Here is a 16,006-nt window from a genome sequence, read left to right as displayed (position 1 = left end):
AAAAAAAAAAAAAAGAAATAATCAAAGGAACCTTCCCCACTTTCAAACCTGTGTCTGTAGGATTGGGAGCTGAGGATGAGCAGTGGAGGGGCTGCTCTGCATGGTCCCACTCCCAGGCTCCTTGCTGGATGCCTGAAGAATGACTGGGTTATCACCGTTGCTGCAGGCCGAGTGGCTGGTGTCCGGCTGCAGGGCATGCTGGGAGCCGGCCTCATTCTGGGCCACCAGCCACCGGGACCTGCCTTCCAGGGCCCGGGGCCCACCAGGGCGTCCCAGCCTCCGCTCAGGTTCACCAGCCTCTGGAGTACCTGCAGTTAGATTTAAAAAAAAAAAAGAAGAACGAAAGAAAGAGAAAAAGAAAAGAAAAAAACAGAAATAAAATTAAAGGCTATTAAAATAATTGTTTTTGAGACAATTAGGGTCTTATTCTACCATCCAGACTGGCCTGGAACTTACTATCCTCCTGCCTCAGCTCCCAATGCTGGGGTTAAGAACTATTTTCAGGGATATGGAGGTAGCTCAGCTGGCTTGGCCTAGCACCCAAGAAGGGTTCAATCCTCAACCCTGCATAAAACCAGCAGGGTGGCACACACCTTGAAAGCTTGAGAGGTCAAGAAAGATCAGAAGTTCAAGTTCATCTTTGGCTATGCATGGACTCGGAGACCCTTTCTCACATGCTATCTATCCCTATGTGTCATACATACTATGTATCAAATACCTGTAAGAACGTGCTTAGACATATCTTGGTATCTGTACATGCCAATATTCACATCTATTTGGGACATTGGGATGATTGTTTCACATAGGTATTAGAGACCAGCCTCAAACACAAAGTAAGATCTCATTTCAAAAGAAGGAATATGCTAAGCAGTCATGGTACATGCCTTTAACCTCAGCACTCAGGAGACAGAGGTAAGTGGATCTCTGTTAGTTTGAGGCTAGCCTGGTCTCCAGAAAGAGTTCCAGGACAGCCTGGGCTACAATAGAAGCCCTATCTCAAAAAAAAAAGTAGAAGAAAAAAGAAAAAGAAAAAGAAATGTCAGCTGTGGTGGTTCATACCTATAAGCCCAGCACTTAGGGCACACTAAGGCAGAATGACTGCTATGAATTCAAAGTTGGCTTGGGCTAGAGACTTAGACGACACCCCCCCACCCCCCCACCCCTGCTTAAAAAGGAAAAGAGAGAGAGAGGGGAGAAACACAGAGCTGAAGATAGAACTCATTTGGTAGAATACCTGATTAGTACCCTCAGAGTCTGAGACTTCATGCCTGAACCACATAGAATTGAGTGTCATGGTGGTACACTGGAGGTAAGAGGATCAAAACTACCTAAGATTATTCTCAGCTATACAGATTGAGGCCAGTTAAATTATGTGAGATTGTCTTTAAAAAGAAAAGAAGGAAGAAAAGATAATCGAACTTAAATCCACATAGCCTTCTTTCAGAACATTGAAGAAGCCAGGATGGTGGTATAGGCCTTTCTTCTTAGCACTGGGAGGCAGAGACAGAAATCTCTGAGTTCAAGGCCAGCCTGATCTACAAGTCAAATTTTAGGACACAAAGAGTTACACAGAGAAACTCTTTCTCGAGAAAACAATGACAACAAAAAAAAGAGAGAGAAGAGAGAGAGAGAAATGAAAACAAAACAAATAAGCAAAACCAAACTAAACAACAACAACAAAAACCCATGGAAAAACATAATACTCTTAGTGCTCTCCCTAGTAGTGCCAGGGTAACACCTTCCCTTATTCAGCCCCAGTTTGGTTGAACTATCACCAAACCCTACATAGAAAACACATGCAATAATCATTCACAAACTATTCTCTCATTATGTCATACTGTTTCTCCCATTAACATCAGAACACAAAATTTTATCTGAAGGTGAGCTCACCTGTGTGAGCAGAGACCACACCCCCTGTGAGAGTCTGCACTTCCACGGTGCCGTGTTGTACCGAAGGAAATCACACCTAAAACAGGAGAAGCAGCAGCAGTGAGGACACGACCCACATTTGTCAATCCATACTCATCTAAGGTTACATACACCAGCTTTATTGGACTTTAAAATACATCCAAAGTTACTTCACAGAACAGTAACAGGGAAAGCTCAGGCTTCAAAAAATCATACAGTAAACTGGGCTAGGCTGTAGTAAATTGGGCAAGGCTCAGCCTTGGGGGTGGGGGTGAAGAAATGCTTCAGTGGTTTAAGAGTGAGTATTCATTGCTCCTGCAGAGGTCCTGGGTTTTGTCCCAAGCACCTATACAGCAGCTCACAATAGCTCCAGTTCCAGCTCCAGTGGGCCCAAATTATTCTTCTGGCCTGTCTGGACACCAAGCATGGATGTGCTGTATATACATGTTGTGGCTACAAAGCACAAAGTGTTTTGTATGGAGAATCTCACAGGGTTGTACATTCTGGCTGGATAAGAGCAAAGAAGAAGACAACAAAACGTTTTAAAAGCTAAAGGTACTTAAAGCTCTGACAGACAACTGAAGGACAGAAACTTCTCATCTAAAAGTTAACAACACCTCCTGGATGCCTGACAGCTTCCTTGTCTTTTCAATGAGGACTTAACAGAAATGAGGGTGGAGTTCCCCAAAACAAAAAGCAAATACCTAGTCATAAAGTAAAGGAGGACTCTTTGAATACAGAACGAGCGAGGTGAAACGGCCAAAGAACTTTAAAGAAAAAGCTTTTTTTGTTTTTGTTTTTCGAGACAGGGTTTCTCTGTGTAGCCCTGGCTATCCTGGAACTCACTTTGTAGACCAGGCTGGCCTCGAACTCAGAAATCCGCCTGCCTCTGCCTCCCAAGTGCTGGGANTAAAGGCGTGTGCCACCAACCGCCCGGCAAGAAAGAGCTTTTTAAGCAGACATAAGTGAGGAAGGCGCCAAGGAGACCTAACAGCCGGAAACAAGCAGGGTTAATAAAGTATTCAAGATCCGGAAGCATTTGCCCAGTTAATTCCTTATCTAGGTGTTGTGCTGCCTTGATTCACCCTCCAGAACATTCCAAGGATTGGAGGTAATCCAAAACCATGAGGCCCCAACCACTGACTCCAGCCTTCTTTAAGATCTCCCAATACCCCCCCCCCCCCCGCAGTGGACTGACCCAGCATGACCCTTGACCTCTGCCAAGTTTTGACTCCTCAGACGGCGGCCCCGCCCCCTCGGGGTCGCCCACCCCACCCAACGTGCGCGACCGGCTGGGGGAGGGGCCGGCGCGTGCGCGGCCCGGGGGCGGGGTGAGCCGGCGGCGCGCACGGCCCGGTGTGTGTGTGGGGGGGGGCGATTCCCGCCAGAACCCGAACCCATAGACCGGGTCACAGGACTCAGAAGTCCGCGTCCGTCCGCGCCCCCACATCCACAGACCGCAAAGAGCTCGGGAAGGAAGGGTTCGTGCGCCAAGTCTCGGGCTCCTAAATGGCTTATGGTGGGCGCGCGCCCGGACTACTCGTCCCGTGCACCCCTTTCCCTCGTCCGCGCCCCCGAGGGGAGGCAGGTTGGTGGGCGGGCAGAAGCGCACCTGGGTCCGTCCTCTCGAGGGCTGCTCGCTCGCGTACGCGTGCGCAGAAGGGCAGGAGGGGGGCGAGGCGCCGCTCCGACACCAGGTGCCGCTCGGCCCGACGCCCTCCCCCCCACCCCCGGCTCCGGGAGCGCGCGCAGGCAACCTCGCTCGCCGGCCCCAGGGCCCCGCCGGGCGGTGCGCGCGCAGCACCCCGGGAAGGTGGGAAGCGGCGCTCGGAGATGCGCGCGCAGGCACCCGTCAGGGGAGGGGAAAGTGTGGGGACTCCGCCATCTTGTCTCCCTCTCCTTACCTGCGTCCTCGGGGGCGTGCTCACCACCCCCCCTCCCGCCGAGGAGGGGGGAGGGCCCCCTCTTGGTCGCCGCCTTCACCGCTTTAAATTCCCCTAAGGGCCGTAACACGAGCCACCCCGATGCTCCCACCGCTTCCAGTCACGCCGCGAAGAGGTGCTCGGTGAGTTGAAGAAAAAGACGCTACTCCCAGCGACCCGGCCGCCGCCTCCGCTGCTCCCGAGGCCTCACCAAAATGGCCGCCGCCGTCTCGGCCGCCACCGCCACTAGCACCACCACTACCACCACCACCAAGGCTCGTTATCGCTACCGCCAGAGCGGCCCGTCTTCTCGCGATACACAGTAACTGGAGGCTGGAGGGGCGGGTAGGCTCGCGTGCTAGCGTAGGACTGTGCGGCGCAAAGCAAGGTGGGAGTTGTAGTTCTCTCAGAGGCTCCATGCTGGCCCAGCACGCTTCAATAGGTCTGAAACTCGTGCTGCATTGCAGCTGCCCACTGGGACCACCCTTTGGATTTCGGAGTTTTTGTTCTTACATATCACCCAGTGAAATCAAACAAATGAGTAGAGGAGCTTAGACCTTCTGATTCCTACAGCAGTTACTTTTTGGTTTTGAAAGGTAAGGTGTAACAATGTAGCCTTGGCTGACATGGACTCGCTATGTAGATCAAGCTAACCTTAAACTTACAAAGTTGCTCCTGCGTCTCCCTGGAATTAACGAATGCACCACCACTACCAGCTGCGGTTGACTTTGTAACACTGGTTTCCCCAAGAACTCTCAAATACAAGTACCATAGGTTTGCAGTCTTTTACATTTAAGAACTATTTGGAGAGGTTGAGAACATAGCTCAGTGATTAAGAATATTGGCTGCTTCCTCTTTCAGAGGACCGACATTCTATCTCCACACTAAAGAAGCTCCTAACTGTTATTCCAGTTCCAAGGAATCCGACACCCTCTTCTGGCCTCAGAGAGCAATACACAAACACGGTGCACAGACATACACGCAAGTAAAACTCCCATTCACATCAAATAAAAATCCTTAAGGAAAAAAAGGCCGGGTGGTGGTGGCTCATGGCTTTTAATCCCAATAGAGGCTGACGAATCTCTGATTTCAAGGCCATCCTGGTCAATGAAGCTGGCTCTAGTACAACCAAAGCTACAGAGAAAAATTCCTGTGTCTAGGGGGGAAAAAATCCCTTAGAGAATCTGATACTCCCTTCCGATTTTAAGGATGCATTTATTATCTACAACGGTTCCAAGGAAGATTTTGAGCCCTTGGTTACATAACAAGATCCTGCCCCAAAACACAACTAATAATTAAGAAAACAGGATAAAAATAAATCAGAGATGGACAGAGGAGAAGCTATTGTGGGGAAATGGAAGTTGAATAGAGACTGGAAGAAAGATTCTTTACAGCTAGGTATGGTAGCATATATGCACAATCCCAATTTACTGGTTGAGGCCAACCTGTGCTGTTGCATAAGTCAATACACACATACACACACACACACTAAGATTCTAAAGTTCAAGATTATCCTGTCTAAAAAAAGGATATGCATATAATCTTATAGTAACTATGTGTTGCTTTTTTTCACTTTAGTACTTTAAAGGTGTGTGTGTGTGTGTTTAAATAATTTACAGAGGCAGAGCTGGAGAGATGTTTTAAGTGGTTAAGAGCACTGGCTGCTCTTCTAGAGAACACAGGGTTTGATTCTCAGCACCCACATGGAAGCTTTTAACAGTTTCTAACTTTAGACTTAAGGGAATTGAAACCTTCTAATACATAGACATACATTCAGGCAAACACTTATAAAATAAAAATAAATTCTAAAATTACAGAGGTAATGTTTGCTTTTGTAAAAATAAATGTAGTATGAATTATCAGTAAAAGGATTATCTGCAAAAAAAAAAAATTTCCCCACATGTTCCCAGTACCCTGCCTAGAGAATTCTACCCAGAAGTAATCAGTGTTGAGTATAAATTGTTTCACACTTTTGCTTACTTTGGCAATTTATAATTGTTTTACATTTTGCCTTTTCAGACTTATAATATCTGGAAAGATTAATAAAGATAGTGATGGGGCCAGATGTGGTGGCACCTCTCGTCGAGGCACCCAGCGGGCATTAGCAGGGAAAATTTCTGAATTCAAGTCCAGGCTGGTTTACATAGTGAGACCCTATCTTTTTATGTCCTGTCCCCACCCCTCCACTTGTCCCTCCTTGCCCCACCAAAAGAAAGAAAGAAGGTAGTGGTAGTGGAAGAGAGATGACTCAGCAGTTAAAAGTACTGGCTGGCTCAGGCTAGAGGACCTGACTTTAGTCTAGGACCAACAAGACAGCTTGCAAAAATCTTGCCATTGTGCCACTGCACATATTGCACAGGCAAGGAGATTTGCCACTAAACCTGATGTGAATTTGATGCCTGAAACTCGAAAAGTAGACGGAGAATAAGGGTCTCTATTTCAGTTGGTAGAGTGTTTCCTGAACATTGTGAAACCTTGGGCTCAATTCTTACTGCCATTTTAAACAGATGTGCTAGCATACAGCTATAATGTGGCATACACCATCATTCTGGAGGAGGTGGCAGGAAGAATCAAAGTTCAGGGTTATCTAGTGAGTCTCGAGACCAGCATGGACTATATGAAATTCTGCTGAAAAGAAAAATAACTAGCTCAGTTGGTAGTGTGCTTCTAGTGCATGCACAAAGCCATAGGCTGGCTGTGAGCACTACATAAAACTTGCTTTGAAAATGCATGCCTACAGTCCAGTACTTGAAGATTGAAGCAAGATGATCTCATGAGGCCACTTGGATCCACATAGTGAATTCCCAGCCAGTCAGGTGTATATGGTGAGACCCTGTCTCAGAAAAACAAAAACAGGGAGGGGGTTGCATGTAGTTCAGTTGGTAGTGTGCTTGCTTCAACTGGAAATGATAATCCTAGTACCGGGAAGTGGATACAGGAGGACCAGCAGTTCAGGGTTATTCTTACCCACAATACAAGTTTGAGGACAGCCTGAACTTAAACCCTGAAAGCTGTGATTCTGTATCTGTAATTCTAGCACTTAGAAGTTCAAGACCAGCCTGGGCAATATAGTTTCAGACCAGAATTGGCTAAGATTACACACCTGTAATCCCAGCAAATGGGAGGTAAAGGTTTGAGGATCAGGAGTTAAGAGTTATCTGAGCAGCCCAGTGAGTTTGAGGCCAACCTGGGTTGTATGGAATCTTGTTTCAGTCCCACTCAAAACCAACAGCAAAAGATGGATGCCAGGGGTGGTGTCACAGTAGCCCACAAGCCAGCTTTGATGGGCTTTTGCAAGGAGCACAGATAATTGACAAAGATGGTGATAGTTTGCCCTGGAGGATAGTCCTGTACAAAGACAACGTATATGGGGCTGGAGAAGGGAGCTTAATGGTTAAGAGAAGCTACTGTTTCTCCAGAGGACCCCAGTTCTGTTGCCAGCACCCACATAACAGTTCACACACCTGCCTATAGCTCCAGTGTCAGAGGATCTGATGCCCTCTTCTGGCCTTCTTTGGGCACAAGGCATTTATGTGGTGCACAAACATATAGACAGGCAAAACATACATAAAAGAGAAAAACAAAAAAAAACATGAGCATATATCTTTGTCTAAATATATCTGTAATATATCCTCCTTATATATGTAATGCTTCTAATGACATTAGTATTATTAATATAGCTTCATAATTGGTTTTTTTTTTTTTTTTTTTTCCGAGACAGGGTTTCTCTGTATAGCCCTGGCTGTCCTGGAACTCACTTTGTAGACCAGGCTGGCCTCGAACTCAGAACTCAAGACTAACTCTGCCTCCCAAGTGCTGGGATTAAAGGCGTGCACCACCACCGCCCGGCTGTTTTTTTTTTTTTTCCAATGTTGGAGTTCACCCAGGGCCTATACCAGGCTGGGCCAGTGCTCTGAGTTTTATCCTTAGTTAACTATTTTACATCTAACTGTTCATATTGTGAAATTCTTTTCTCAAAAGTAAAAAAGATATTTATCTGCTTCCTTTTAAAATGCTCTGTCTCTGTCTGTCTGTGTATGTGGGGTGTCTATATGTGTATGTATGTCCATGTTCCTGTGTAGCTGGGTAGATATGTGAGTGCACTTGCACGTGTGCTCACATGCACACAGAGGACCAAGTCATCACACACTCAGACAGTCTCTCTCCTCTTAACATTCTAACTGTCCTTGGCTGATTACAATGGACCTGGGTTTGTTTGTTTGTTTGTTTGTTGTTGTTGTTGTTGAGGGCATCCTCATGCGTCGGCATCACTGCAAGCACTCCTGTTCATTCAGAGCCTAGCTCTGAGGTAGGGAAAAGCTTGGTGTGATGGCAGGTGTCTGTAATCCCAGCACTCTAGAAATTGAAGGAGGATGAAAAATTTGAAGCCAACACAATAGAAAAAAGAACAAGCCAGGTGTGGGAGGTGAGAGTTGAGGCAAACCTGTAATCTTGCAACACTCCAGTGGGAACTGGAGAATCATCTGCAGAGACCAGCCTAGCTAGGACCACATATCAAAACTGTCTCAAAAAAAAATCTGGACAAAGAGCCTGAGTGGTACTGATGATGCACACCTTTAATCTCAGCATTTGGGAGGCAGAGACAGGCAAAGCTCTTGAGTTCAAGGCTAGCCTGGATTACAAAGCAAGTTCCAGGACAGCCAGGGCTACACAGAGAAACCTTGTCTTGGGAGGAAAAAAAACAAAACAAAAAACCCAAAACCTTGGACAAACATACTTGAAAAATAGGGCTGGGGAGAACTATTAGTGGGTATTGTGCTTGCTATGAAAACATAAGGGATCTGAGTTTGAACCCCCAGCATCTGTATAAAAAACCTGATGCCGTGATAAATGTCTGTAACCCCATTCATTGCTGGTGTGTGGACACAGGTAGATCCCAGGGACAGGCAAGCCAGCCTAACACAAAGGGTCAATTCCCAGTTCAGCCAGAGGCCATCTGAAAAAATAAGGTAGAGAGGCTGGGAATGATTAAAAGCACTGATTGCTCTTCTAGGGAACCCAAGGGTTTGTAACTCTAGTCTCGGGATCTGATTTCCTCTTCTGGCCTCTGTGGGCACCAAGCAGGTATGTGGTATACAATATATATGTAGGCAAAATACTCAATACATATAAAAATAACCTTTTAAAAACATGGTGGACAGCAACAGAGGAAGACTGGCCCTACTTCTCATGCATCTTTGAGGAACTCATGCAAATATCAGGAAGGGGGTGGGAGTGGCAGACCTAGCAAGATTGAAAACAAGTGAGATAATGAGATGGGTCAGATCTGGGCACCTAAAAACCTAGTAAGACACTCATATCTAGTTCCATAAAAGGAAGTCGTGGTAATTGTTCAGCATCAGCCTGGAGTCCTACTATTTGGGGCAGTTAAGCATGCTCCAAGTGTTGGAAAGCTCCTTGTCTCACTCTGCCCAGCGGCAGCTTCTCTTCTCTTCTCTCCTTTTCTCCCTCCTCTTCTCTCTTTCCCCTTCCTCCTCTTCTTGAACCCCAGGCTGGTGTCAAACTTGCTTACTTTGAAGCTGAAGACTCCCGTGAACTTCTGATCCCTGTGTCTCCACCTCCAGCTTGCAGGGACTACAAGCAAGTGCCACCATGCCAGAGTTTATCTGATTGTTATAACAGAGCTACACCTCCAGCCCCTTACTCTGTAGCAGTTTTGGTTTTTTTTTGCGGGGAGGGTATTTTTGTTTTGTTTTGTTTTTTGAGATAGAGTTTTTCTGTGTAGCTCTGGGTATCTTACAACTTGCTCTGTAAATCAGGCTGGCCTCAAACTTTAAGATCCACCTGCCTCTATCTCTCAAGTGCCGGATTAAAGGTGTGTGCCCAATTTGTAGCTTTTGTTTTGTTTTGTTTTGTTTCGAGACAGGGTTTCTCTGTGTAGCCCTGGCTGTCCTGGAACTCACTTTGTAGACCAGACTGGCCTCAAACTCAGAAATCTGCCTGCCTCTGCCTCCCGAGTGCTGGGATTAAAGGCTTGCCACCATGCCCGGCTAATTTGTAGCATTTTAAAAAAATAGACGTGTGTGTGTGTGTGTGTGTGTGTGTGTGTGTGTGCTGGTGCTAGGGGAAAAAAAATCAAAGGTTGTACTGTACCATTAAGCTATACTGCTATACCCAAAATTAAACATAATATTCTATATAGCTTTCTTTTTGAGATTGAGTGTTGCTCCTGAGAATTCACCATCCTCCCTTACCTACTTTACCTTGTGAGTATAGAGATGGGTGTATGTCACCATACCTACTGCCAACCCTAGTCTTTTGAAAAGATTTCTGTAGGGTAGCTGGAATTTTCCTCAAGCTTGCAGCAACCCTCCTACTCTTCACTGCAACAGCAGCAAATATTGCATCACCGCTCAACTCCATATAGATTCCCCAAGATCTGAGTGTGTGCTCATAGTTGTGTGTGTGTGCATCACCATGCTCAACTCCATATAGATTCCCCCAAGATCTGAGTGTGTGCTCATAGTTGTGTGTGTGCATCACCATGCTCAACTCCATATAGATTCCCCAAGATCTGTGTGTGCTCATAGTTGTGTGTGTGCATCACCATGCTCAACTCCATATAGATCCCCAAGATCTGAGTGTGTGCTCATAGTTGTGTGTGTACATCACCATGCTCAACTCCATATAGATTCCCCCAAGATCTGAGTGTGTGCTCATAGTTGTGTGTGTGCATCACCATGCTCAACTCCATATAGATTACCCAAGATCTGAGTGTGTGCTCATAGTTGTGTGTATGCATCACCATGCTCAACTCCATATAGATCCTCAAGATCTGAGTGTGTGCTCATAGTTGTGTGTGTGCATCACCATGCTCAACTCCATATAGATTCCCCCAAGATCTGAGTGTGTGCTCATAGTTGTGTGTGTGCATCACCACGCTCAACTCCATATAGATTCCCCCAAGATCTGAGTGTGTGCTCATAGTTGTGTGTGTGCATCACCACGCTCAACTCCATGTAGATTCCCCCAAGATCTGAGTGTGTGCTCATAGTTGTGTGCGTACTTGCATGTGATTGTCAGATCCCTTGGGACTAGAGTTATAAGAAGTTGTCAGTCACCATATATGACACTTGCTGGGAACTGGACTCGGATCCTCTGCAAGAGCAAGTACTCTGGGGTTTTTTGGGTGGGGTAGGGGGAGCCAGTACCTGGCAGAATTTCTGCCTTGAAACTCATTCTGTAGACCAGGCTGGCCTCAAACTCAAGAGATCTGCCTCTACTTCCCAAATGCTGAGATTAATGGTGTGTGCTACCACTGCCAGGCAGCCCCTCTGTATTTTTAAATAATGTAAAAAAAAAATCAGTATTAGAGACAGATTAATAGTATTAAGAATTCTCTCAGCTGGACGTGGTGGCGCATGCCTTTAATCCCAGCACTCGGGAGGCAGAGGCAGGAGGATTTCTGAGTTGGAGGCCAGCCTGGTCTACAAAGTGAGTTCCAGGACAGCCAGGGTTACACAGAGGAAACCCTGTCTCGAAAAACCAAAAAAAAAAAAAAATTCTCTCTCTCACACACACACCCCAAAAAGAATCGTTTCCCTTTATAGATCAATAACTCTTGTAACTCCAGTAAGATAGGCTTTTTGGTTTGGTTTGGTTTTTGGTTTTTTGAGACAGGATTTCTCGGTGTAGCCCTGGCTGTTCTGGAACTCACTCTGTAGAGTGCCTGCCTCTGCCTCCCGAGTGCTGGGGAGATAGGTCTTACAGAGGGAACAGATACTGTTTTCAGAGATGTAAAGTTACTTATTTAGCCAATCAGTCCAGAGCTCAACAACTTCCACTAATTTGACGGATCCTGAACAAAGTGAATGGGCAGAGGCAAGAAGACTCAAGAGGAAACCCAGAGCTCTGCTGACTCTGAGAGCAGTGGGAACTGATGAAGGCATTTGTCAACCCTACTTAACACTGCCCAATATACTGGAGTTAATGACTGCTAGACTTGCAGAAAATGGTCAGTGTATGCCATCCTGGCCAGTGATGACTCATCAGCATCAACCATGGTAGCCTCCTAGGGGAGTCAGCAAGCTCAGGCAGCCCACTGTTGTTACCATGGAACCCTTTGGGAAGTACACATTCTGTCCCCCAAATTCTTTCTTTCTTTTTTTTTTTTTTTTTTTGGTTTTTCAAGACAGGGTTTCTCTGTATAGCTCTAGCTGTCCTGGAACTCACTTTGTAGACCAGACTGTCCTCGAACTCAGAAATCCACCTGCCTCTGCCTCCTGAGTGCTGGGATTAAAGGCATGCGCCACCACGCCCGGCTACGTCCCCCAAATTCTTATTTCTGAGCATTTGGGGAGGAGGAAAAATTTAAGGTTCCTAGTGGGGAAAGGGCTTTAGCTCAGTTGGTATAGTGTACATCCATAAAGCCTGGTGTTTGCTCCTCAATACTGCATAAATTGGGTGTTGTGGTCCACACTTGTAATCCTCAGTTATGTAGTAAGAATGATGCTAGCCTGTAACAAATTAAACCCTATCTCAAAAATGTTCTTATGCCAAGTATAGTGTTGCGCCTTTAATTCCAGCACTCAGGAGGGAGGCAGACCCTTGTGAACTCAGAGCCATCCTGATCTAAATATGAGCCTGTCTCAAGAAAACAAATGTCAATACTTAACATTTTTACATGTATTTCCTTTTTATTACCATTATGTTTTGAAGCAGGGTTTCACTATGTAGACCAGGCTGACTTTGAACTCATAGATACCTACCTGCCTCTGCCTCCTGAGTGTTGAGATTAAAGTTGTGCGGCACCATGCTTAGATTTTTTTAAATTAAATTATGTCTAAATATGTGTGTGTCTGCATGTGAGTATGTGGATGTGACTGCAGGTACCTACAGAGTCCAGAGGCATCAGGTTCTCCAGGAACTTGAGGTAACTGTTGTGAGCTGCCTGATGCAGGTGCTCGGAACCAATCTCAGGTCCTCTGGAAGGGCAGAAACTTTTTTTTTTTTGTGGTTTTTCGAGACAGGGTTTCTCTGTGTAGCTCTGGCTGTCCTGGAACTCACTTTGTAGACCAGGCTGGCCTCGAACTCAGAAATCCGCCTGCCTCTGCCTCCCGAGTGCTGGGATTAAAGGCGTGCGCCACCACGCCCGGCTGGGCAGAAACTTTTAATCACTCAGCCATCTCTCCCAACTCCTGTTTTTCTTTTTTCAATTTACTTTTAATTTTTTTATGTGGAAATGTTTTACCTGTATTTATGTATGAGCACTACCTATGTGCAGTGCTCTCAGAGATCAGAGGAGGGTGTCAGATTCTCTGGGACTAGAGTCACACATGGTTGTGAGCTGCTATATGGGTGGTGGGAACTGAACTCAGGCCCTCTAAAAGAGCAGCCAGTGCTCTATTTTTTTTTTCTAGAAGTAGACTAGGGGCTGGTGAGATGGCTCAGCAAGTAAATACACTTGCTCCCAAGCCTAATGATCTAGGTTTGATCTCTGGGCTCATATGGTGGAAGAGGAAGACAAGAATAGACAACTCCTCTAAGTTGTTCTCTGATGTCCCAAAAAAATGTAGAAAAATTTTAAGTGGATTGGGACTTGATAGTTTAATTAATAAAATGCTTTCCTTGAAACACAAGGACATGAATTCAATCCCAGAACTCACATAAAATATCTGGGGATAGGGCCAGCAAGATAGCTCAGTGGGTAAAAAAGGTGTTTGCCATCAAACCCATAAATTCTCCTCTGACCTCCACTTGGGTACTGTGGCACACCTGAACATCTACAAAATAAAATAAATATGATTAAAAAGAAGAAAAAAATTTTTTTAAAAAGCTGGGGCCAGGTATACTGGTGCACACCTTTGATCCTGGCTCTAGGGAAGGGAAGCAGAGGCAAGCAAATCTCTGTGAGATTGTCTCAGGCGAGACGCCTGACATTAACCTCTGCCCTCTATATTCATGCACACATACGAGAGCTCTTTGCTGTGACTGGGACCCTGGAACAAGGGACTCCATGTGAAATCTAAGGAAGTCTGATTAAACTTTAGTTCATAACAGCACTGTTTTGAAGAGTCAGTTCTATCATGCTAATATAAGATTTTCACAGTAGATGAGGCTGAGCATGCTTAGTTTCAGAACCTTGCCACACTCTCTATGCAATTATTCTATAAACCTGAAAGTACTGTAAAATGAGAAGTTGGAAGCGAGAGAGATGGCTGTGATTAAGAAGTCCCAGGGTCATTTCCCAGCACCCACATGGAAGCCCGTAACTATCTGTAAGTACAGTTCTAGAGGATATGAAGCCCCCTTCTGGTGTCTAGGAGCCAGGCACTATTGTGGTCAATAGACATAAATGCAGACAAAAGACTTATAAAGTACAAGTGTAAAATACAAAACATTGTTGTGTAGTGGAACGCACCTTTAATCCCAGCACTTGGAATTCACAGGCAAGTGGATCTCTTGTGAGTCTGATGAGTTCTAGGTTAGCCAGAGCTACAGAGTTAGAAACAACAAGCCAGGCAGTGGTGGCGCATGCCATTAATTCTAGCACTCAAGAAGCAGAGGCAGGTGGATCTTTTCAGTTTCAGGCCAGCCTGGTCTACAGAGGGAGTTCCAAGACAGCCAGGGCTACATAGAGAAACCCTGTCTCCAAAAAAACAAAACAAAAACAAACAAAAAAGATTAAGAAGACTCTTAGGAAATTTAAAATATTTATTTAATTATTATGTATTGTGTGTGCATGGATTCAATGGTGTCCATTCAGAGCTCAGAAAACACATTATCAGAATTGGCTCTGTTCTTCTACCATGTAGGACCTGAGGAATACAGGCTTACTGGCAAGCAAGCCCCTTTACTCACTGAGCCATCTCACCAAGCCTGTGGGGTTGGTTGGTTGGTTTTGTTTTTTGACAGTTGCTAGAGGTCAGACCGTGCTAGACATAAATGCAGCTTAGTTGCTAATTTGCTAAGACCTTGGCTATTTTCCTTTGTGTGTGCAGTATAAGGATAGAACTGAACAAGGGGCTGACACACTGGGCCAGCACTAACTGCACCCTTAGTTTAGAAAACCTAGAAAATCCCTTTCCCAAAGGCATCCTTTCTCCCTGGTTTCCATTAGCCATATACAATGCCTGAACCTCAACTTGCCCATCTTTCTTTTTCATATTTGTAGTAGTGAGACTTGAACACAGAGCTTAATGAATGCTAGGCACTCTATCACTGCATCTACAATTTACCCATTCTGAAGTAGTGAAATGACGGCTTGAGAGTTGGCTCAGTGGTTAAGCACATTTAGTCTTGCAAATACCCCGATTCGATTCCCAGGACCCACGTGGAGGCTTACCTTATCCTTGGGAAGACATGCATGTGGTGCACAGACATAGGTGCAGGCAACAAAATACTCACAAATGCCGGGCGTGGGGGCACACGCCTTTAATCCCAGCACTCGGGAGGCAGAGGCAGGCAGATTTCTGAGTTCGAGGCCAGTCTGGTCTACAAAGTGAGTTCCAGGACAGCCAGGGCTACACAGAGAAACCCAGTCTTGAAAACCCAAATAAATAAATTATTTCATTAAAAAAAACCACTCACAAATAATATAATAAATAAGGTAAAAAAAAATTGGTGAAATTCTTCTTAGGGGGTCATGAGGAACCCTAATAGGTAAGTGCTCTACTAATGAGCTACATCACTGCTCTCTTTCTGACCTATTTTTGTTTTGAGACAAAAATCCCAGGTTGGCCTTCAGGTCAGCTATCTAGCCAAGGCTGACCTGGAACTTTTTCTTTTGTATGTGAACCAGGGTCTCACTATTTACACCTGACTGGCCCATACCCTGCTGTGTAGACCAGGCTGGCCTCAAACTCAGAGATCTACTCACCTGTCTCCCAAGGGCTAGGATTAAAGGCTTCATTACTACACCAGGCAGGGCCTTGAGTCTCTTTTTACTCTTACCTCTATTGCCCAACACTGGGATTACCAAGGTATAATATCATGCCAGATATAGAGTTTCCTACGTGCTACACAAGTATTCTACCCACTTAGATACATCCCTAGCGCTGCCTCATTTCTAATCTTTTGAACTACAGCCAGTTTAATTTTGCTGTATTCTGAGTTCTGTGCTAGGCAACCTTTTTTTTTTTTTTTTTAAGATTTATTTATGGGGCTGGTGAGATGGCTCAGTGGGTAAGAGCACCCGACTGCTCTTCCGAAGGTCC

At 45.5% G+C, this 16,006-nt stretch overlaps 1 protein-coding gene across 3 annotated transcripts in view; it reads right to left on the bottom strand.

Annotated features, from left to right (window-relative positions):
- Srcap (Snf2 related CREBBP activator protein) overlaps positions 1 to 4,142 on the bottom strand; it is a 46,866-nt gene extending 42,724 nt beyond the window's left edge. The window contains exons 1-4 of one of the 3 annotated variants that reach the window (XM_029479224.1): positions 3,813 to 4,142; positions 2,755 to 2,895; positions 1,891 to 1,966; positions 49 to 308 (exon numbers count right to left, since the gene is read on the bottom strand). In XM_029479224.1, the coding sequence (XP_029335084.1) occupies positions 49 to 102 (54 nt within the window). In that variant the 5' untranslated portion in view covers positions 103 to 308; positions 1,891 to 1,966; positions 2,755 to 2,895; positions 3,813 to 4,142. Of the gene's footprint in view, positions 1 to 48; positions 309 to 1,890; positions 1,967 to 2,754; positions 2,896 to 3,520; positions 3,656 to 3,812 lie in introns of those variants that run through there. The other 2 variants (XM_029479225.1, XM_021169182.2) reach the window with 2 other exon arrangements.
- Between the last annotated feature and the right edge of the window lie 11,864 nt (positions 4,143 to 16,006).

This window comes from Mus caroli, chromosome 7 (genome assembly GCF_900094665.2).
Source record: "Mus caroli chromosome 7, CAROLI_EIJ_v1.1, whole genome shotgun sequence".
Classification (NCBI taxonomy): Eukaryota; Metazoa; Chordata; class Mammalia; order Rodentia; family Muridae; genus Mus; species Mus caroli.
The sequence above is the reverse complement of the archived record's forward strand: the minus strand, read 5'-3'. Positions and strand labels throughout refer to the sequence as shown.